The 24,605-nt window shown below is 42.6% G+C and overlaps 1 protein-coding gene across 1 annotated transcript in view; it reads right to left on the bottom strand.

The window, feature by feature from the left end:
• CPNE9 (copine family member 9) overlaps positions 1-24,605 on the bottom strand; it is a 91,694-nt gene that overhangs the window by 59,737 nt on the left and 7,352 nt on the right. Inside the window, exon 2 of the mRNA XM_067463412.1 lies at positions 2,515-2,555. Within this exon, the coding sequence (XP_067319513.1) occupies positions 2,515-2,555 (41 nt within the window). The remainder of the gene's footprint in view (positions 1-2,514; positions 2,556-24,605) is intronic.

Raw genomic sequence — 24,605 nt, 5'->3', positions numbered from 1 at the left:
GTAAAGGTTTCCCCGACATTAAGTCTAGTCGTGTCCGTCTCTGGGGGGGGGGGGGGGGTGGTGGTGCTCATCTCCATTTCTAAGCTGAAGAGCCAGTGTTGTCCATAGACGCTTCCTAGGTGATGTGGTTGGCATGACTGCATGGAGCGCCATTACCTTCCCGCCAAAGCAGTATCTATTGATCTACTCACATCTGCATGTTTTCGAACTGCTAGGTTGGCAGAAGCTGTGGCTAACAGCAGGAGCTCACCTGCTCCCTGGATTCAAACCACCGACCTTTCACTAAGCAAGTTCAGCAGCTCAGTGGTTTAACCTGCTGAATTCTTATTCTATTCTCTTAAAATCAAGGCTTCTCAAACATTTTTCATTCACAATCCCTTTTCACTTGAAATTGTTCACGTCAGGGGTCCACAAACTTTTTAAACAGAGGGCCAGGTCACAGTCCTTCAAACTGTTGGAGGGCCGCATTATAATTTGAAAAAAAAAATGAATGAATTCCTATGCACACTGCACATATCTTATAAACAATACAATAATTAAAATGAAGAACAACATTAACAAATATAAACTTATTAGTATTTCAATGGGAATTGTGGGCCTGTTTTTGGCTGATGAGATGTGTTGACCACGGGCAGTGAAAATGAAAGTCTCTGGAGAAATAGATAAGGGTTTATTTTGGTTCTCTGTTCTGATTTTTTTTCTCTCTCTCTCTCTCTTCCTCCCCTTACTTTGTCTATTATCCAGTCTTTTTCTTCTCCATTCATGAGGAGAAAAATCAGCCATTCCATTGGCTGATGAGATAGGATTGTTGTTGTTGCTGTGTGTTTCAAGTCATTTCAGACTTAGGTTGACCCTGAGCGAGGGCCGGGTAAATGACCTTGGAGGGCCGTATCCGGCCCCCGGGCCTTTGTTTGAGGACCCCTGGTTTACGTGATCCCAGGTATATATGTACAATTCCTGGAATGATTCCATCAGCATTGCCTACAAAAAAATCCGCAAATCTCTTGGGAAGACAGGCAGACAAATGTCAGCATTCTGGAAGAAGCAAAGACCACCAACATTGAAGCGATGCTCCTACGCCATCAACTCTGCTGGACTGGCCACATTGTCCAAATGCCCAACCACTGTCTCCCAAAACAGTTACTATACTCTCAACTCAAGAATGGGAAACATATTGTTGGTGGACAGGAAAAGAGATTTAAAGATGGGCTTAAAGCCAACCTTTAAAACTGTGGCATAAACACTAAGAACTGGCCCTTGAGCCCTGGCCCTTGAACACTTTATCTGGAGGTCAGCTGTGACCAGCAGTGATTTAGAATTCAAAGAGGCACAAATGGAGGGCAAAAGGGAGAAACATGCCAAGAGGAAGGCGCATCAAGTCAACTGGGACTGGGACCACCTTCCACCTGGAAACTGATGTCCTCATTGTGGGAGAACATGCAGATCAATAATAGGGCTCCACAGCCACCTATGGACCCACCACCAAGACACCAGACTTGGAAGACCATCTTCCTTGGGCTGCGAAGTATCGCCTACGTAAGTAAGTAATGTATATAATATGAAGTAGGTATAATAAATCAGCATTTGTAAGACTTGCGAAAGAGGCTGATTTTCTTTTCGTGTGTGTGTGTGGTGTATATCTGCAGAGTCCATTGTAAACAATACATGTTCTTCGTAACAGATTTGTGTAAACAGGTGGCATTCAGACATTTTTATTATTGCCACTTTTTTGTGAAAAGGTAATAAACAAGTTCTGGTCTTTCTTAAAGTTGGTTAAAGCTTTCTCCTTAATAAGCTGAGTCAATTTCCCTATCTGAATAAGTTCACATTTTGACTTTTTTTAAAACTACAACAAACTAGTTGTACTAGCTTTGGAAACTGGGACCTCTGATCTACTTGTTTGATGGAGGCTATATGAAGTAAATTAGTTAATTCTACTGGATAGGACTGTAGTCCAAAAGAGTAACTTCTCAGTTTCTGTCACTGGACTGATTTGGGGCTAAATAATAATAATATATTTATAGACCGCCCTCTCACCCCAAGGGGACTCAGGTCGGTTTACAAACAAACAAAAGGCAAACATTCAATGCCCAAACTCAAATAAAAACATTTTAAAATAAACAATAAACTTGTGACAAAAGAGAAATTAAACATCAGAATGAGGACCAAATACAAATAATCGAAGAAATCTAATTATACTAATAACATAAATGAGCCTAGAAAAAGCAATTAAAGTACATTAAAATGAATATCAAGGCTGTTCTTTTCATGGATCACAGCAGCCGTGGAATAGGTTAGACAGCAGGCATGGGCCAACTTCAGCCCTCCAGGTGTTTTGGACTCCAACTCCCACAATTCCTAACAGCCTCAGGCCCTTTCCTTTCCCTCCTCAGCTGCTTAATGTCACCTACTTGTATGTTGTTCTTTGGGCCATTATATTCCTTGACTCCTGCAAACCACAGTGCGCTCTTCTCCCAACCCACGTCCCCATGTTTGCCAATTTGGTAGACTTACTTGGATCAGACTTGGAGAAAGTGTCGAGGTCCAACAGGTTCCTAAGGAGAGTAGAAAAAAAGATACAAAGTGTTAAGTTTGATAATAGAGAAAGATAGGAGACATGCATTCGTGTAAAACTTATGCAGCTAGGATTTGTTAAAAAAAATTAAATGAAAGAAACTTTTCTTAGCTGCGGAGAAATGAATGGAAGCAAACAAATTGTTCGTGTGGAATTCCCCCAATTGAATTATTTAATTGATAAACTTGGCACCACAGCGGAGAGTTCCGCAAGTAGTAGGATCCCATTTTGACTTTAAAATCCACTTTTATCGACATTTAGCGGTCTGGAGGAGCCGAGCAGCAGCTACCAGCGCCTGGGAGTCTTTAAAATACTTTTTAGCAACCATCTCCCCTTTTTACTAGTTATGTTGTTTCTAACCCCTAAGTAAACATGATTATCCTTAACTTTTGCTCTTTTGTATCCATTTCTCCTCCGTTAACTCTGGCATTTTCTTCCCTGATGTTAGCATGTCTTGCCCCACTTTCCACATTGCCATTTCCCCTTTTCCCAGGAACAGATTAATAATCGTATCATCATGGACAGTATATTGCTTTGATATACAATAGACACTGGTGCAGAGTCACCAGACCCGCACTGTTGGAGTTCATAAAGATCATCATCACAACAATAGAACTCATGGGACCTGAAGGCCCCACTCTGTTCATCTTGGAATTGGGACAATGTAATCCAACCATAAAACTATAACTCCTTTGTCTGAAGTTTTCATCCTGCCCCTCGCCTACCACTGGAAAACAGAAATCTGCATTGGGAACAGGGAATGCTCTTCTACTGGCAGACGGGCATTGTAGTCCCGTCTCTGCACAGAAACCTCCTTCAGCTGTTCTGATGTCCTTGAAGCTTGGCCAATCGCGGCAAAGTCGGGTCTAGCTGAGTGGGAGCGGGAATTTCAAAGAACTGTACGGTATAAAAGTGTCTAGGACTTTGTGATGTATCGGCAAATAATACGTGCAGATTCCAGTAAGGTGGCCTTTTGCAGCTGCCAGATGGTAATTTTCTCAGTGCCAAGGTCTTTAGGCACTTCACCTAGTGTGCTGATCACCACTGGGACCACCTTGACTGGCTTGTGCCAGAGTCTTTGCAGTTCGATCTTTAAATCCTATTATTATTATTATTATTATTATTATTATTATTATTATCTCTTGCCAAAATGGGCAATGGAGGATTCTGGGAGTCGGGAGACCCAAAAAAGGAACATTTCTCAAAGTCACCCTGACTCTTCTAAGTTGCTTCAGTTCTTCAACCAAAGGCCTCTCTGTTGTGTGGTTTATTAATGTATCCGAATTAAGACCATTAAAGGAAGCAATCAAATCCGCAGCTAAGAGTCAGCTTCGTACTGCAGATAAGAGGAAAGGGCAAACCCATCGCTATTCCTCGCTCACCACAAAGTCCTTGGGGAAAATGTCTCTGCAGAGGTAGAAATGAGCGAGAATTGTGTATGGTTCCCTTTTTTGCTAAAAGCATTGTAAACATTTCTTTTTTAAAAAAAATCACAATTCATCAATTTGATGGGAAAATCTGATTTAAAGAGAGGGTGGGTAGGTGGGATCCCAAATGATGGAGAAAGCAAAACAGAGAGATTTCTCTATCCATGCAGAAGGCTTTGAATGCTTAGCTCTTAAGAGCCTGGCTTCAAGTTTCTATGAATTTTACCATGTTCGTAGTGCTTAATTTATTCATTACTTTCTGACAGACTCCTCATCTTTAACAGATACAATGTCAAGCAGGTACATCATGCCTTCAAACCACCTTCTGAGTTATGAATTTGATAGGGTTTTCGTAACACTCAGTACAAGGAATATTTCCTTCTTATTCTGGACTTCTTAGTACTTCATACAAGGAATACTTAAAGTAGAGTTGGTATTGCCTTCTTCTGAAACATAGCCAAAAACTCATGGTAGTTCTTGGTAGTCTCCCATATCAGCACAAACCAGGTCTTAGCTTCCAAGATCAGGCAGGATCTCGTGCTTTACAAATGTTAGGCTTTACATCAGGTGTGGGCCAACTTGGGTCCTCCAGGTGTTTTGGACTTCAACTCCCACCATTCCTAACAGCCTCAGGCCCTTTCCTTTTCCCCCTCAGCCGCTTAACCGGCTGAGGGGGGAAAGGAAGGGGCCTGAGGCTGTTAGGAATGGTGGGAGTTGAAGTCCAAAACACCCGAAGGACCCAAGTTGGCCCATGCCTGCTTTACATTAATACTATAACTTTACTCATGGTGGAAAAGCTATACCAATTCCAATATGAACAGCAATGATAACTATTTTCCTCTTAGTAAGCATGTCCCAAAATTTGCAGGTTTCTAGAAAGATTAAATGGAAAAGTTTTGTGATTTCTGTAAAATCCCAAAATATTGGGGACAGAAAACTCTCTGATGAAGACTGGAGAAGTGAAAAGGAATAAATATATGGCAAGACAGGTTCTATCAGAGCTCCGAAAAGTTACTTTTTGCCCATATATCTCCAAATCCCTTAAGTGGCCACGGTGGCACAATGGGTTCAACCCAATACATTCCCCAGTGAAATCAGGGCAATTTCTTCTGCTACTGAACTTTGTTGGCAGTTTGAATCCGTGAGATGGGGTGAGCTCCTGGAGTTAGCCCTAGCTCCTGTCAACCTAGCAGTTTGAAAACATGCAAATGTGAGTAGTTCAATAGGTACAGCTTCGGCGGGAAAAGGCAAAAACTTGCTCCAAGCAATCATGCCAGCTACATGACCAGGAGCTGTGTACAGACAACGCAGGCTCCTCGGCTTGGAAATTGAGAAGAGCACCTCCCAAGAGCCAGAGATAAGCACCGTTTTCAGAGCTGGAAATGAAAGGAGAAGCTTTTGCCTTTGTCTATGTATTTATTTGTGTCACATTGTATTTTATTGTAACAAGGCATTGGCTGTTTGCCTGTGTGTGTTTATATACTGTAATCTGCTCTGAGTCCCCTTGGAGAGAAGAGTAGGAATATAAATTTACTATTATTATTATTATTATTATTATTATTATTATGCAACATGGTTAGAACTTACTGATTATGGGACTCACAGTGTTGCAGTCTAAAAAGTAATTTTTAATCTCCAAGACCATTACTTTCTGATCCTTAATCTTGCCTGCCACCCTTGATTCTTACTATTGTAAATCTGCTTTGGAATTTGCTTTCAAACATGAAAAGCAGGGTAAGAATATCCTGAAATAAATAGATGAAACATTTTGCCCTAATATGATATCTTGCTCTTCTCTCTTTGGTTCTTGTGGTTCTACATACTCTGAGCTGGGACTAAGAATTGTCAACAGATATTGTTAGATGGCAAGCCCCAAAAGCCCCAGCCAGCATAGCCATGACAACATTATACCCCTACCCGGAGTATAATTAATAGCCATGCTTAATAGGCAGTTGTCATGCCTGTTTATGTGACAGCTGGGTGACAAAGCTGAAGCTGGCACTTGTTTTGCGGCTTCTTATTCAACATAGATCTAAAAAGGTATCTAATGGAGAATGAGAGGTTTTCATATTTCTTCTGGTCATGAAAGTGGGAGAGGGTCAAAGATCACTGGACCAGGTAAATTTGTATATACTTCCTTTCTTTATTCTTGCCAAGTATGCATCCCACTTTTGTGTTTCACTAGCTGCCCAGATCTTTGCAGTGTTGCTTTTGAACTATATTCAAGAATTCTACAGCCAGCATGGTCAATATCCAACTACAGCTTTGTCTCCCAATTATTGGAGACACAGCAACAACAACAACAACAACAAATATGTGAACAGCTCTGAACACAATTTAAGAAGGATATTAAGAAGCTGGAACATATCCATATTCACTGCCATGGCTCAATACTATGGAATCTTGGGATTTAAAGTTTAGTGAGTCATTAACCCCCGGTGGTGCAGTGGGTTAAACTGCTGAGCTGCTGAACTTGTTGACCAAAAGGTCACAGGTTTGAATCCTGGGAGTGGCGTGAGCTCCCACTGTTAGCCTCAGCTTCTGCCAACCTAACAGTTTGAAAACATGCCAATGTGAGTAGATTAATAGGTACAGCTCCAGCAGGAAGATAATGGCGCTCCATGCAGTCATGCTGGCCACATGACCTTGGAGGTGTCTATGGACAACGCTGGTTCTTTGGTTTAGAAATGGAGATGAGCACCAACCTACAGAGTTGAACATGAATGGACTTAATGTTAAGGGAAAGCCTTTACCTTAATCTTTACCTGAGTCATCAGGACTCTTTGGCAAAGAAAGCTAAAGCCCTTGTAAAACTACAATTCCCAGGATTCCACAGGACTGAGGCATGACAGTTGAAATGGTGCCAAATGGCATTGACAGTAGATGCACCCTAGGGACTCAAAGCAACTGATTCAAACTGCAAGAGAAAAGATTTCACCTAAACATTAGGAAGAGCTTCCTGATGGTAAGAGCTGTCCAATTGTGAAATGGGCTGCCTCTGAGTATGATGGAGTCTCTGAAGTTTTTGAAACAGAGAAAGCATGGCCATCTGTCAGGAATGTTAATTGTTTATTCTTGCATGGCAGATTGGATTGGACTGTTGGGCCTCCTCCAGCTCTATGATTCTCTGTGATGTGAGACATTAGGGAAGTTATGGACGCAAAAGTGTAACTCTTCCCAAGCTTTGCATCTTCCCACTGGCTGCCTCTTATTCCTCCAGGCTCTGCTAAACGATTCTTACTTTATCCTTCTTCTCCGAGATATGTGACCCTCCCTTCCTCCCTCCCTTCCGCTTTTCAGTTCAGGATGGAGCTATCTACATGGGTATAACTGCTGCCCTGCCATTACCCAGCATGTGGCTGGTAAAATTTTCATCCCTTAAATGGGCTTCCTGTCATGTTTAATCATCATCTGGGCAAGGAACTCCTCCGTGTCCTCATGCTGCGGATCACATCACACCAAACAGAGCTCACAGCCCATTGAAAGGTAAGTCCCAAGGGCATTGCAGTGGGATTGACTTCTCAGTAAGTGCGCACAGGATGACAACCCTGATCTAGTTCAACCGCATGCCAAAGGAATAGCTTCAGAACCTGTAACATTATGTGTAGTGGCCTACAGATCTTAGGAATCCTCTGTTAGTATGGCTATGCTAGCTGGGGGACTCTTTGAGATATAATCCAGGAACTTTTGAATCAGTCTCATAGATTTTCGATCTTTCCTATCTATATGCAGGGCTAATCATGCACTCAGTGATTTTTTTTTTCGTGTCAGGAGTAACTTTAGAAACTGCAAGTCGCTTCTGGTGTGAGAGAATTGCAATGTCTGCAAGGAAATTGCCCAGTGGACACCTGGATGTTTTGAAGTTTTACCATTCCTGTGGGAGGCTCTCTCATGTCCCTTCTTGGGAAGCTGGAGCTGACAGAGGGAGCTCAAGCCACTCTCCCCGGATTTGAACTGCTGACCTATTGGTCATCAGTCCTACTGGCACAAGGGTTTAACCCATTAAGCCAACAGGGGCTCTTATTTATCTCTGTGATAAATAGGTACAACATTTCTCCCTTGCACATAACCAGATATTGAGCACAGAGCAGGATCTGCTTTTCATTAAAAACCTAAGTTACTGATATTTATGGTTATCGTGAAAATCCTGGAAATTTAAACAATATTCAGAGTAGTTTGTCAAGCCAGAGGTGATATGATAAGGCCCACAGTGATAACAGAACATTGAACTTTGGTGGCTTTCACAGATACTTTTCTCAAAATGCATATAGGTAAAGGTATTCCCATGACATTAAGTCCAGTCGTGTCTGACTCTGAGGGGTGGTGCTCTTCTTCATTTCTAAGTCGAAGAGCTGGTGTTGTCTGTAGACACCTCCAAGGTCATGTGGCCAGCATGAATGCATGGAGTGCCGTTACCTTCCCGCCAGAGTGGTCTACTCACATTTGCATGTTTTCGAACTACTAGATTGGCAGAAGCTGGGGCTAACAGTGGGAGCTTACACTGCTCCCTGGATCCAAACCTGTGACCTTTCAGTCAGCAAGTTCAGCAGCTCAGTGCTATAACCCACTGCACCACTGGGGGCTCTTTAAAAAGTGCATCTACACAGTAGAATTAATGTAGGTTGTCACCACTGTAGCTGGGGCTCCCGGTGGTGGAATGGGTTAAATCCTTGTGCCGACAGGACTGAAGACTTACAGGCTGGAGGTTCAAATCAGTGGAGAGCAAAGATGAGCTCCTTCTGTCAGCTCCCCATATGAGAGAAGCCTCCTACAAGGATGGGTTTTTTTCTATCAGAAGCAACTTGAGAAACTGCAAGTCGCTTCTGGTGTGAGAGACATCTGCAAGGACGTTGCCCAGGGGATATCTGGATGTTTTGATGTTTTACCATCTTTGTGGGAGGCTTCTCTCATGTCTCCGCATGGGGAGCTGGAACTGACAGAGGGAGCTCGTCCACGCTCTCTCTGGATTTGAACCTATGACCTGTCAGTCTTAAGTCCTGCCGGCACAAGGGTTTAATCCACTGCACTACTGGGGGTTCCACAAAGATGGTAAAACAACAAAACATCCGGGCATCCCCTGGGCAACATCCTTGCAGAGAGTCAATTCTCTTACACCAGCAGCGACTTGCAGTTTCTCAAGTTACTCCTGACATGAAAAAAAACCCCACTTTAATTACCATGGCTTTATGCTATCGAATGCTGGGAGTTGTAGTTTTACAAGGACTTTAGCCTTCTCTAACAGAGTGCCACTGCTTCACCAAACTACAAATTGCTCTGAGCCATGGCAGGTAAAATGGTGTCAACTTGCATTAATGCTGCAGTTTGTAGAATGCATCAACAATATGCTTCACGTCCTCTCTCATCTGCTTCACTTGCCTCCTTGCTCTCCATCACTCTTGATCCTGCCCCAAACTTTCCAGTTCTTTGAAAACTTTAATCTTAGAAACCAAATAAATTATGTAGACCATCTAGCTATATTCAGATTCAAGTTGCATAATTCATTTTGAGCACAGGTCTGGAAAAGGCACAGATAGTTTTCAAGACAGAATACTTCCAGCCCAGCCTGTCATTGTGGTCATTGCAGTTCTACCTTTCCCAACCAGCCCATCTATCCTGCCTCATGGACTAAATGGGATTCTTTGCCTTGACAGAGGCAAGTCAGTGAGAGGACTGTATCTCTTATATATATATATAAAAGGAACCATCTCATTCTCTGATTATAATGACAAGAGGGAAGATCTTAGTCCATTCTGGGAAAACCTAAAACAAGCAGAGAAACCTCTCTATTCTCTCCACCATGGTTCGATTTATGGCTTTTTGAATGCCTTCAAAGTGCTTCGCTGCCATGTCACATTCACAGATAGGACGGCTGAAAAGAGCTTTATATACTCATGTATATATCTAAAAATTTTAGTCAAAAAATCAACCCAAAAACATGGGCGAACTTATCCATGGGTCAATGGATAACTGTATTTATTCAATTTTAAGCATACATAAAATAAAGAAAAACATTGTTTACATAAAAAAGAAAATTAAACAAAAACAATAAAATTCCAAAAACACAACAACAATAACAGAACAACAACGACTACATCTATATACACACACACACACACACACACACAATGGCGTCCATTTATTTCTTGGTAGATATAATATGTTTATAATATATCATATTCTACTTATATTATTTAATTCTCTTTTCTTTCCCTGCTTTTTAATATAACAATTATGCTGAACAGCTATTTCATGAAGATTTAGTCCTCCTTCCAATTATATTATTATTTTCATCTTCTCTTTTTTAAATTAGTCTTTTACTATTTGCCAGTCTGTTTGGGATTTCCTTCTCCCTTGGTTCACTGCCATTTAAATATGTCAGTCTGTCCATATTCATGTTTTCCATTAATTTCAATATCCATTGGTCGATTGATGGCGCCTCTTCATTTCTCCAATACTTAGCATAGATGATCCTAGCTGCTGTAGTCATATGATTAAACAAAATCTATTTTTCTCTCTCTTTCAATATCCAGCATCCCTAAAAGGTAGTATTTTGGTTCCATTTTGATCTTAATTTGCAAGATTTTTTGTGTTCTCTCATAGATTTCTCTCCAAAATATACTTGCTTTGTCACATGTCCCTCATGTTTGGTAAAATGTTTCCACATTTCCAACATTTGTTTGACGTGTTTTTTTTCAATCAACAAGTTCAGCAGCTCTTGTTGCTCTTGACATCCCCCCAGCAACAGCAAGGGTATCCCTCTGGGCAACTAAAACAGGAAATCCCAACTGAATGGCACCCCATGAGTGTCTTCCTCAGGGCAAACCAAGAATTGGCAATTTGGAAGTCCCTGAACAGATTCAGAAGCAGAGTGGGCAGATCAGAAAACAACCTGGCAAAATGGCACTACCTAAAAGAATCCCACAGCTTATGTGACTGTGGAGCAGAACAGAGAACTTTGCATCTGCATGCTTGTCCACTATGCCCTGCCTCATGTACAGAGGAAGAATTGTTGGAGGCTACAGACAATGCTATTGCTGTTGCCCGTTTTTGGTCAAAAGATATTTAGCCACCTGCATTCCTTTCATTTTTATCAGTTTTATATTAATTTATGCAATGCTTTTGATATGAAATAAAAAATAAGCAGCTCAGTGGTTTAACCCACTGTGCCATTGAGGCTCCTAAAGTTGGTAAGTTGGCTGGAATTTCTGGGAGTTGAAGTCCAAAACAACTGGAGGCCCAAAGGTTGGGAACCACTGGTATAATCTATCACATCTCAGCCCTTATTTGAGAACGTGTTGTATAAATCTAAATGGACCCATCTGTATTGTTTATTTATTTATTTATTTATTTACAGCTTTTATATTCCACCCTTTTCACCCCGCAGGGGACTCAGGGCGGATTACAGTGTACACATATATGGCAAACATTCAATGCCAATTTTTGACATACAAACATATACAGACATACACAGAGGCTATTTAACTTTTTTTTTCTGGCCGCCAGGAAGCTGTCGCTTTCATCGTCCATCTGCAACGCTGATGAAGCACTTCCGCATTCCCCACATGCTTCCCCGCTGGAATGCTTTGAGGGAGTCTTCTTTATGGCCTCATAAAACAGTTAATTTAGCCTCCCCACACATTAAGGTGGTACTTTATTTTCCTACTTGACAGATGCCACTATCTTTTGGGTTGCAAAGGTCGACAACAGGCTACACACAATTGGTTGGAAACCCACTCCAATCCGGGCTGGATTCGAACTCATGACCTTTGGTCAGAGTGATCTTAATGCAGCTGACACTTAACCAGCTGCGCCAAAATCCAGGTGCTATTGTTTGTTATTCTATGCCTTGAATTCACCTGTTCTCATTTCATAGAGTAGATCCTCAGTTCTCATTTCATAGTATCATAGAGTTGGAAGAGACCTCATGGGCCATCCAGTCCAACCCCCATCAAGATGCAGGATAATAGCATTCAAAGCACCCCTGACAGATGGCCATCCAACCTCTGTTTAAAAACCTCCAAAGAAGGAGCCACCACACTCCGCAGCAGAGAGTTCCACTACTGAACAGCTCTCACAATGAGGAAGTTTTTCCTCATGTTTAGGTGGAATCTCATTTCCTGTAGAAATTGTTCCATGTCCTAGTCTCAAGGGCAGTCAAAAACAAGCTTGCTCCCTCCTCCCTAGGACTTACCCTCACATATTTACAAAATGGTCCTCATAATGTCTTCTCTCAGCCTTCTCTTCTGGAGGCTAAACATGCTCAGCTCTTTAAGCCAGAATTTCCTGACTGTGAGAGCCATTCAGCAGTGGAACTCTCTGCCCCGGAGTGTGGTGGAGGCTCCTTCTTTGGAAGCTTTTAAACTGAGGCTGGGTGGCCATCTGTCAGGGGTGATTTGAATGCAATATTCCTGCTTCTTGGCAGGGGGTTAGACTGGATGGCCCATGAAGTCTCTTCCAACTCTTTGATTCTATGATTCTATGTTCTTTCTTCTTTTTGCATCACATGCAATTCTGTCTCCCCACTCCCATTTCACTTGGTCATGATTTTGATTTATTGGGGCTTAGGTCCAAAATGCACAAGACATAGTAAAAGCATGCAGTAGCACAAGGCTAAAGGCCTGGAGACGGGTTTGTGCTGTTCTCAACCTGACTGCAAGCAGCTAAGCCTTCCAAGTCCTCTCCGTGACCACCCGAACATCCCTCCCCCATCAACTCTTTTTTTGCTCCTTAACAGCAGCTCAGATCAAATTAATCCGCAGCACTTACACCAAACAGCTTCCTCTGCAGATCCGGGACTGTCAGAGTCGTTTTCTTAACCAATGCTAAGCTAAACTGAAAAGCCAAGTTCCACAAGAATGCCCTCATTCTGTGTTGTAGATTGGCCACCCTTCCCCAACCTGTGACTTCAGATGTCTTGAACTAGCACTTCTACCATGCCCAAACAGTACAGCCAATGGGAACTGCAGTCTCATATATTTAATAGGAGAAAGCTGATGCAGATGGGGCATTTTCTGGGACATACGGCAAAAAATAGGTTCTTTTACAAATGTTTATATTTCTCAAAGAAGCAAACAGGGAGCACCTTGGGGGTGCTTATTCCAGATAGAAGGACACTGTTACAAAATTATAATTAATTGAAAGTTATAGTAGAATCCTAGCACTATGAATATATATCAGATATGGGCCAACTTGGACCCTCCAGGTGTTTTGGACTTCAACTCCCACAATTCCTAGCAGCCTCAGGCCCTTTCCTTTCCCCCGTCAGCTGCTTAATCCTTTGCACTTAAGTAGGGTGGCCTTTTGCATCTGACAGATGGTAATTTTGTCAGCACAGATTGTTTTTAAGTGCAGGCCAAGGTCTTTAGGCACTGCACCCGGTGTGCCGATTACCACTGGGACCATCTTCACTGGTTTGTGCTAGAGTCTTTGCAGTTATATCTTTAAGTATATGGTGGACATTGTTGTTGTTGTCATCATCGTTGTTATATCAAACTGCAGGATTCCATATATACAGAATGGGGGACGCATGGCTCGAGAGCAATATGTGTGAAAAAGATCTTGGGGTCCTCATGGACTACAAGTTAAACATGAGCCAACAATGTGATGTGGCAGCAAAAAAATAAAGCCAATGCTTTGAAATAGAGGCTGGATGGCCATCTGTCAGGGGTGATTTGAATGCAACATTCCTACTTCTTGGCAAGGGGTTGGACTGGATGGCCCATGAGGTCTCTTCCAACTCTTTGATTCTATGATTCAATGGGATTTTGGCCTGCATCAATAGGAGTCTAGTGTCTAGATCCAGGGAAGTCATGTTACCCCTCTATTCTGCCTTGGTTAGACAACACCTGGAATATTGTGTCCAATTCTGGGCACCACAATTGAAGAGAGATATTGACAACCTGGAATGTGTCCAGAGGTGGATGACTAAAATGATCAAGGATCTGGAGAACAAGCCCCATGAAGAGTGGCTTAAGGAGCTGGGCATGTTTAGCCTGAAGAAGAGAAGGCTGAGAGGAGACATGATGAGGACCATGTATAAATATGTGAGAGGAAGTCACAGGGAGGAGGGAGCAAGCTTGTTTTCTGCTTCCCTGGAGATTAGGACGCAGAACAATGGCTTCAAACTACAAGAAAGGAGATTCCATCTGAACATGAGGAAGAACTTCCTGACTGTGAGAGCCGTTCAGTAGTGGAACTCTCTGCCCTGGAGTGTGGTGGAGGCTCCTTCTTTGGAAGCTTTTAAACAGAGGCTGGATGGCCATCTGTCAGGGGTGCTTTGAATGCAATATTCCTGCTTCTTGGCAGGGGGTTGGACTGGATGGCCCATGAGGTCTCTTCCAACTCTATGAGAACAGGTGAATTTAAGGCATAGAACAGCAAACGGCTGAGGGGGAAAAGGCGGCTGAGGGGGGAAAGGAAGGGGCCTGAGGCTGTTAGGAATGGTGGGAGTTGAAGTTCAAAACACCTGGAGGGCCCAAGTTGGCCCATGCCTGGATGAGGCACTGATACCCTTTTGTCAAAAACTCTTCAAAATCCCATACACCCTGCAGTAAGACCCAGTAGGAACTTCACAGCGTCTTCCCCCGGCACCTCTCCCATGGTAAAGAAGACCAAAAGCCGATTGGAAATAATAGCTCTCTGCTCCCACTGTGAAAATATCTTACCTTCAATCATCAGCTAACTGGAGATAAGAGATTGGATCTGCCGTGGCCTTCATGTCTCGCTTTTGAAAGGTTTCTGCTAGAAGCAGTGCAATCTTTTAAAAAACTTATCAGCTTCGAAGGAACATTTCTGTGAAGACATTGCTACCGCAGGGGAAAGGAAAGCTTTTCTTTCATGAAAAGCTTGTTTTAAGGAAGCACCACTGTCATCAATGGAGGCTGTTTAAAAACCACAATCTTTTTTTTTCTTGAGGACAAAGAATGTGTGTTACACATCTTGTCTGTGTGTGCTCTGTGTATACATGAACAGTGTGGCTAAATCATTTTTTGGACTACAGCTCGCAGCATCTCCAGGGAATCTCAAGAGCTGAAATATATAAAATGACTTTTTTGTCATGTCAGGAGCGACTTGAGAAACTGCAAGTCGCTTCTGGTGTGAGAGAATTGGCCATCTGCAAGGATGTTGCCCATGGGACACCCAGATGTTTTTGATGTGTTACCACCCTTGTGGGAGGCTTCTCTCATGTCCCCGCATGGGGAGCTGGAGCTGATAGAGGGAGCTCATGTGAAGTCTTGGCTCTGCCTCCTCTCTTCTGCTTTAGTTTCCCCTGTTTACAGGCCTTCCCAATAGTATAGATAACTTCCTTTGTATTAGTGTTTGGATGGAGCATAAAAACCCCTAGAGGCCAGCCTTACTTGGTCTATTCCATTTCATGTATAAAGCTCCTTTGCTGGACTCTTGTTTTTTGCAGCAGAGTTACAGAGAACAGTGGCTTGGGGCATTGACTGGTAATCCTAGGCCAAGCAATCCAAAGCAGGCATTCTTAGCACCAGCTGGAATTAGAGATCCTAACAGTTCACAACCTATACTCCGATAGTCAGTGATCCTAACTGGTTATAATCCATGATCCCCAATAGGAATAAGGTTCTCAACTTCACCATTGGTGGAATGTGCTTTCCCCCATTCTCCCCTGAGCTGTTTGGTTGGAGTCTATTTGGCCGCTGGATGGGAAAAGGTTCCTCTTTCTCTACTGTAACATGCTCTTACTTAGTTGGAAGATGCATAGATTCATAGAGTTGGAAGAGACCCCAAGGGCCATCCAGTTCAATCCTATATATATATATATATATATATATATATGTGTGTGTGTGTGTGTGTGTGTGTGTGTGTGTGTGTGTCTATGTCTATTGTATATACATATAATATTTATAATATAATAATGTAATGCAATATAATACTACTAATATGATATTATGATTATATATTTATATTACATGTAATATTACTAATAATATTACACTATAATGGTATAATGGTATTGTAGTATTATTAGTATATGCCGCCCTTCTCACCCCGAAGGGGACTCAGAGCACACACACACACACACATATATATCTTGTAAGCCGCTCTGAGTCCCCTTTGGGGTGAGAAGGGCGGCATATACTAATAATACTACAATATAATGGTATAATACCATATAGTGATATTTAATACTGATATTGCACTATGCTAATAATATAGTACATTGTATATATATATCTTGTAAGCCGCTCTGAGTCCCCTTCGGGGTGAGAAGGGCAGCATATAAATGTCGTAAATAAATAAAAAAATAAATATTCTTCCATGCAGAAAGACTAGATGGGAATCCCATCTCCAGAGAAGGACTCCACCACATTCCAAGGCTGCAGCAAATCCCACTGCTGAACTGCTCTTACCATCAGGAAGTTCTTCCTAATGTTTAGGTGGAATCACTTTTCCTGTCGTCTCTGGAGCAGCAAAAAACAAGCTTGCTTCCTCTTCAATATCCTTTCAGATATTTAAACATGGTTATGTCCCCTCTCACCCTTCTTTTCTCCAAGCGAAATATACCAGCTCCCGAAGTCATTCCTCATAGGGCTTTGCTCCCAGACCTTTGATCATTTTGTTGCTCTCTTTGAACACATTTCAAGTTTTCAATATCCTCTTTGAATGTTTTGAGAAATGGATGACCTTTGATCTTCCTGAGAAGAGCTAAAAACTCATTTGAGTGAATCTTCTCTTTAGTAGTTTATATTCATGCAAGGCAAATTAGGTTTCTCAGTTGTTAGACTGATATACCTGGTTGCCTCTTCGAACTGTTAAGAACAAAGATTTATGCCAATGCAGAAATTATATAGCAGATCTTCAGAAGTGTTATTTCAGTTGCCCACAAAACATCTACTCTCCCATAAAATATATTTGGTTTTAAAACGTGCTCTCGAGAGACAAAATATGCAGTCTTTGTTAAAAGTAACATAGTTGGTTTACTTACAAACTTCACATATTCAGCATACAGGTACATTGCTTATCAGTTGAAAGTTTAAATATTAAGTTCTCTAAGGCATTCTGTGGCAGTCTCTTCTCTGTCTAATGTAATCAATCACGATACACACACACTGACTTCTAAACTGGAGTCTCAGTCTGGATAGTCCCAGATCTGATCACATGGTCTGCAGCCCCTCCCACAACCTCAAACTACATAGAGTTAAGGAAGAACTGCATACTAATACACACATATACGATATAGTAAGCAATCTGAAATATATACATATCAAATAACTAGTATACGAGGCTTGTAGAAGGTTGCTGTTTCCAACAGAACAGGGCACAGGATTCGAAGTAAGATCTGACCAAAACAGAATGAAGTTGTACGTTTACTTAATTTGATCCATACTCCTATCAACGCAACCTAGAATCACATTGGCTTTTTAAGTTAGCACATCACACTGTTGACTCATGTTTAAATTGTGGTGTACTAAGTCTCCTTGATCTCTCTCACGTGTACTGTTGTCAAACAAGGTGTTACTCATCCCATACCCACAGGAATGATTCTATCGCTTCATTCCACAATGCTTTCTCTAAATCAACTCATTTTATTTTATTTTTTTTTATCAAGGATAACAAAAAGATTACTTGAGCCCATCCTTTCCCCCCATAGGCTAGAGGAACAGCAAAATCAAATGAACCACGGGGTAATCTTGCCAGTGATTTGCGTAGCTGTGATATAAACAAGTTTGGAACACAGCTAGACAACTAGAGGCTTTAGGTCCAGACCAGATTTTAAACCTGTTCAAGAGACTGGAGTTCTGGAATAAACACAGCTTCTTCTATAATGGCTTTGAGCTTTTTGGGAGATCTGCGTACACCTTCCTTGTTCTGATGTGTCCCAATATTCCAAATTTCATGGGAATGGGGTGGATAGACCTCTCTCTTAAGGAGCTCTAGGGAAGGTCCAGTAAGAGAGGACACAGTTAGAATCACAGAAATTGTAAGAGACCCCATGGGCCATCCAGTCCAATCCCCTACGAAGAAGCAGGAAAATTGCCTTCAAAGCACCCCCGACAGATGGCCATCCAACCTCTGTTTAAAAACCTCCAAATAAGGAGCCTCCACCACACTCCAGGGCAGAGAGTTCCACTGCTGAACAGCTCTCACAGTTAGGAAGTCCTAATGTTCAGAAGGAATCTCCTTTCTTGTAGTTTGAAGCCATTGTTCTGTGTCCTAGTCTCCAGGGCAAAAGAAAACAAGCCTGCTCCCTCCTTCCTATGGCTTCCCCTCACATATTTATACATGGCCATCATCATGCCTCCTCTCAGCCTTCTCTTCTGCAGGCTAAACATGCTCAGCTCTCTAACCCGCTCCTCATAGGGCTTTTTCTCCAGTTCCTACAACTCTTACCACTGCATCACTTTGCTTGAAATAACAACAACTCTAAATGGGGCTGCAACTAGAACTGCAACTAAATGGGGCTGCCAACATCTTAAATCAAGAAACAGCTTCCCAAGATCAAGAGAGACACTCACAGGAACACCCCAGCAAGCAAGAATCCAAAAGTGGCAGGGTAAAACCCAGCACCTGAATCAGTGGCTGAGATTGGATGAGAAACTCCCTCCTGGGCACACAGAAGATTGTGCAGCCTGGAAGGCGCTAAACCGGCTGCGCTCTGGTACCATGAGATGCAGAGCCAACCTTAAGAAATGGGACTACAAAGTGGAGTCCATGACATGCGAATGCAGAGAAGAGCAAACCACAGACGCCCTACTACAATGCAGCCTGAGGCCTGCCACAAGCACAATGGAGATCCTTCTCACAGTGACATCAGAGGCACTCCAAGTGCTCAAAGGACAATTAGGAAAATGCCAAGTTTTTAAACTCTGTTTATGCTTTCAAATACTTGCTTCTGACATGATAAATTAGTACTAGAAACAGTTCAAAAACATCACTGATGCAAAATGCCCTGCCAGAAAGCTGATTGGGGCCAAGTCACAGGCACTATATAACACACTTGTTATAACTACTTCAGTGTCTCTTGGTTCATTTCTCGGCACAATTCAAAATGCTGATCCCACAAAGCTCTATATGGCTTGGGACTATCCAGACTATCTAGAAGACCGCATCTGCTGATATGAACTTGTGAGTAATCTAAGATCTTCAGGAGAAGACTTTATTTCAGTCCCACCACCACCACCACAGGCTTGCTTGGTGCAGACGTGACAGAGAGAGTGGTGAGGGGAGAAGGAAGGAAGGAGGGAGGGAGACGGCAGGGGAAGACATTTCTGTCCAAGTTGCATTAGTGGGAGAGGGCTTTTGCTTGGGCATGTTTTACTTATCTTTTAATGTTTGTATACTTGTAATTGATTTGGAAAGACACAAATGATTTAAATCTGTTTCACTTTGTGTAAAATGTTTTTAATTTATTGTTTTTGCAAGCTGCCTTAGGTCCCATTCTGGGAGAATGGCAGTATATAAATTAAATAATATAATTAATAAGCCGTTCATTGCCTTCTAAAAGTACCACTCTGCTACAAGAAAGGAAGGAAGGAAGGAGGGAAGGAAGGTTTGTTGTTTGGTTCCATATCTATTGGGATTCAGAACGCAGGACAGACTTCAGGGATTGTGTTCATGCAGGAAGAGAGTGGGAACCCCCAGTGGCGCAGTGGGTTAAACCGATGAGCTGCTGAACTTATTTATTTTATTTATTTTTATTTACAGTATTTATATACTGCTTTTCTCACCCCGAGGGGAACTCAAAGTGGTTTACACACAGATAATGGCAAAATTCAATGCCGTACAACTACAATAATAAAACCACACATTAGACATAAATCATATTAACACAGTGCATCACCAAATATCAAAAACAATTATTATTTGCTGACTAACTTGCTGACTGAAAGGTCACAGGTTCGAATCTGGGGAGCAATATGAGCTACCACTGTTAGCCCCAGCTTCTTCCAATCTAGCAGTTCAAAAACATGCAAATGTGAGTAGATCAATAGGTACCGCTCCAGCGGGAAGGTAACGGTGCTTCATTCATGCCAGCCACATGACCTTGGAGGTGTCTACGGACAATGCTGGCTCTTCGGCTTAGAAATGTTGGACACAACTGGACTTAATGTCCGGGGAAAAGCTTTACCTAGGGAAGAGAGCAGCCCTGTCTGGAGCCTGGTGGTGCTTCTCCTTTCCCTTCCATTTAAAAAACATAGCTTGGAAAAATTATACTTCTGGACTAAGATTCCCAGAGAGCTGTAGTCCAAAAGGCATCATTTTGAAGCTCAATTGAGGAGAGAGGAAGGAGGTGAAACAGGAGCGGCTGTGACACAGACTTGGCTCCTGTCCTTCCAAGATCATCTTCTTTTGATCTTTGGGAAAGCACACCTGCCAACCTTCCCTAGCAAAACTGGTATTCTGTGTGGTTCCCACAAGGAAAGAAGCAAATCCCTAGGAAGAGGCAGCAGCAGCAACAAGGGAGGCTGCCGGTTCTTGTATCAGTGAGAGGGAGATTCCCCTTTAAGTTTTAGTTCAAGCTGGAAAGCAGCTTTTTAAGGTGCTAGACCTAGTTGAAGAGAAGCTTCAGGACCTTGGAGAGCTGCCTTTAAGTTTGAATGAAAAACCAGAGCTGATTCACTCCTCTACTGATATTGAATTCATCAACTCCTGGGGGCTGTAAGACAAGCTAGTGTGAAGGCAACTGCAGCTTCAGCACCAACATTAGCAGCAGTGTGTTTGTGTGTGTGCATGTGTGGGCACACGCAAGCCGTCTGTTTCATTGGATTTTATTAGGCAAATAATACTCAGAGATGGTTTTACCAGTTCCATTTCCCTGAAATATAGTTTACAGCACCTGGCATTCATTGGTGGTGTCTCATCCAAGGGCTAATCAGGATTGACTCTGCTTAGCGCTAACACTAACAGCAGCACCATTAACAATTATTTCCACTATCTGCAATCAGAAACCATACTACTTCAAAGCTGTTCATGTCAATGACTGGCCATTGCTGGATCACAGTCCTCTCTATTCCTTTCCTTACAACAGTGTTTCTCAACCTTCCAAATGCCGTGACCCCTTAATCCAGTTCCTCAGGTTGTCGTGACCCCCAACCATATTTTCGCTGCTACTTCATAACTGCGATTTTCTCTACGGTTATGAATCATAATGTAAATATCTGATCTGCAGGATGTATTTTAATTCACTAGACCAAATTGGGCACAAATACCAGATACACCCAAATTTGACTACTGGTGGGACTACTGGTGGGATTGGGAGAGGTATTGAGTTTGTCATTAGGGAGTTGTAGTTGATGGGATTTATAGTTCACCTACAATCAAAGAGCATTCTGAACTCCACCAATGATGGAATTAAACCAATCTTGGCACACAGAACTCCCATGACCAGCAGAAAATACTGGAAGGGTTTGGTGGCCATTGACCTTGAATTCTGGAGTTGTAGTTCTCCTACATCCAGAGAGCACCATGGACTCAAACAATGATGGATCTGGACCAAATTTGGAATGAATACTAGGTATGTGCAAATGTATTGAAGTTTGAGGAAAACAGACCTTGACATTTGGGAGTTGCATTTGTTGGAATTTATAGTTCACCCACAATCAAAGAACATTCTGAACCCCAACAACGATAGAATTGGGCCAAAGTTCCCACACAGAACTCCAATGACCAACAGAAAATACCAATGGTATTTGGAAACCCTTCTGTCACACCCCCATGATCCCCCCCCCCCGGGGGGTCCCAACCCATAGGCTGAGAAATGCTGCCTTAGAACAATGAAGATGACATAGAATTCTACCCATTCATTTATTGATTTCAGCACATTTAGGTGTTGAGATCAATCTGCCTTGTTGTTGTCTTTTGTGCTTTCAAGTTGGTGGTCTGTGGTCACCCCTCCCCCCCACAGTGGGCAAATTTATCATGGGGTATTTTGGGGGGCTGAGAGTGTGTGACTTGCCCAAGGTCACTCAGTGGGTTTCCATGGACAGCTGGGGAATCAAACCCTAGTCTCGGCAAATAATGCATGCAGATCCCAGTAGGGTGGCCTTTTGAAGCTGACAGATGGTAATTTTGTCAGTGCCAATTGTGTTTAAGTGCAGGCCAAGGTCACCACTGGGACCACCTTTACTGGCTTGTGCCAGAGTCTCTGCAGTTCGATTACTATTATTATTATTATTATTATTATTATTATTATTATTATTAGAAACACAACAAGATGAGTCCACAGCAGACACTCTGCTGGCTGTTGAATTGGATCACATGTCGGACACTTCCCAAGTGTCTAGGACTGTGTGATGGATCAGATAATAATGCGTGCAGATCCCAGTAAGGTGGCCTTCTGCAGCTGGCAGATGGTAATTTTGTCAGCGCTGATTGTGTTTAAGTGCAGGCCAAGGTCTTTAGGCACTGCACCCAGTGTGCCAATCACCACTGGGACCACTATTATTATTGAGGGAAATAATAATCCCACTCTATTCTACATTGGTCAGCTCTGTAATTCTACTAGAGCAGGCATGGGGAAACTTGGGCCCTCCACGTATTTTGGACTTCAACTCCCACAATTCCTCACAGCCTCAGACCTCTTCCTTTTCCCCCTCAGCCGCTTAAGACTGTACTAGAGGTTGGGGATGTGCTATTTAAAGACAATTCCTTGTAAACAAGCCATCTCAAATTTCATAAAAAATCTAAACTGGACCAAAAGCACAGAATCCCAGAGCCAGCTGCATCTTTGAGAAGTCAACTCACCAGGAGCGTCCACCATACTACCTCTGAACCAAAGCTTGGAAAAGTTACTACTGTGGATTATAGTTTCCAGAGTGTCAGGAGTGATTTAATTGTGTTTTCCTGCAGCCAGGGAGTTGAACCAAATGGCTTCTGGGGACAGGGGGTCTTTTCCATCTCTATAACTTGATGAATTAATACAGCCTTTGGCCAAGAGAGTTATGCTCTAATTATGCCCTGAACAGAAGAGTCTCCAATTCATTCTCTTGGCTAATGAACACAGGTTTCCCTATACCTGACTGAACGGCATTCCCTGCTTGATGTCTGCCTGCTACACCCACCTTCCCGGCAAACAGACTTGGCGCTCTTCACAGTGACACAGCCCAGATTCATTGCGAGGAGAGAGACGCGCATCCCTTCTGTTCATCGTGGGGCATGGATTTGTCTTCCCCCGTTGCGTTCCTCCTAGCCAAGTGGGTGATGCTTATCACCGGTGATAACCACTCTTGTCTCCCTGACTGGAGGAAGCCTTCCTTTCTCTGTCCATTCAGGTCTATTTTTAAACACAGCCTCCAGGGGCCGGGATTGATTGGCTTACAGGCATTGCTGCAGTACAACAGGCCTTCTCCCTGCATCCCAAGTTCTCCCTTTTCCTCTTAATCCCTCATCCCTCCATCTTCACTTACAGCCAGCCTCCAATCAGGCAGGATTAAGGAGAGGAAAAGGCAATGTATCTATCTCCTCTCCTGTTCTCCTTCTGTGTTCACATTCCACCAACCAGAAACAAAACTCAGATTTTGTTATTAAAATAAAATACGTGAAGACAACTCCCTACAGCCCAAGTTATCCTTTTCTCTCTAATCCTTCATTCATTCATCCATCCATCTATACAGTAGAGTCTCGTTTATCCAACTTTTGCTCATCCAACATTCTGTATTATCCAATGCAGTCTGCCTTCCACTCGGACACACAGCTGTTTCAATACATTGTAATGTTTTGGTGCTAAATTCGTAAATACAGTAATTACTACATAATGTTACCATGTATTGAAATGCTTTTGCTGTCAATTTGTTGTCAAACATGGTATTTTGGCACTTAATTCATAATGTAACTTGAGGTTTAATAGGCTTTTCCTTCATCCCTTGTTATTATCCAACTTTTTCGCTAATCCAATGTTCTGCTGGCCTGTTTATGTTGGATAAGTGAGGCTCTGCAGTATTTAGATCCAGGTTCTCATTATTCAGGACCAAGGAGAGGAAAAGGCTAAAGGCAAAGGTTTCCCCTGACATTAAGTCTGGTCGTGTCTGACTCTGAGAAGTGGTGCTCATCTCCATTTCTAAGTTGCAGAGCTGGCGTTGTCTATAGACACCTCCAAAGTCATCTGGCCAGCATGAATGCATGGAGCGCCATTACCTTCCTGCTGAAGCGGTACCTATTGGTTTACTCAAACTGGCATATTTACAAACTGCTAGGTTGGCAGAAGCTTGGGCTAACAGTGGAAGCTCACCCCGCTCCCTGGATTCGAACCACCCACCTTTCAGTCAGCAAATTCAGCAGCTCAGCAGTTTAATCCACTGCACCAACAGGCCCACAAAAAAAAAGGCTACTCTCCTCCAAAATAGGTATTTATGTTGCTCATCTCTCTTTCCTTTTCTTTCTGCATTCAAATGATGCTAACCAGAAACAAAAGTAACATTGGGTTGTTGTAGGTTTTTCGGGCTATATGGCCATGGTCTAGAGACATTCTCTCCTGACGTTTCACCTGCATCTATGGCAAGCATCCTCAGAGGTAGTTTCCCTTGCATTTATGGCAAGCATCCTCACTACCTCTGAGGATGCTTGCCATAGATGCAGATGAAACGTCAAGAGAGAATGCCTCTAGATCATGGTCATATAGCCCGAAAAAACCTACAACA

The sequence above is a fragment of the Anolis sagrei genome, chromosome 2 (genome assembly GCF_037176765.1).
Source record: "Anolis sagrei isolate rAnoSag1 chromosome 2, rAnoSag1.mat, whole genome shotgun sequence".
Classification (NCBI taxonomy): domain Eukaryota; kingdom Metazoa; phylum Chordata; class Lepidosauria; order Squamata; family Dactyloidae; genus Anolis; species Anolis sagrei.
This window is presented reverse-complemented; position numbering and strand designations above follow the sequence as displayed.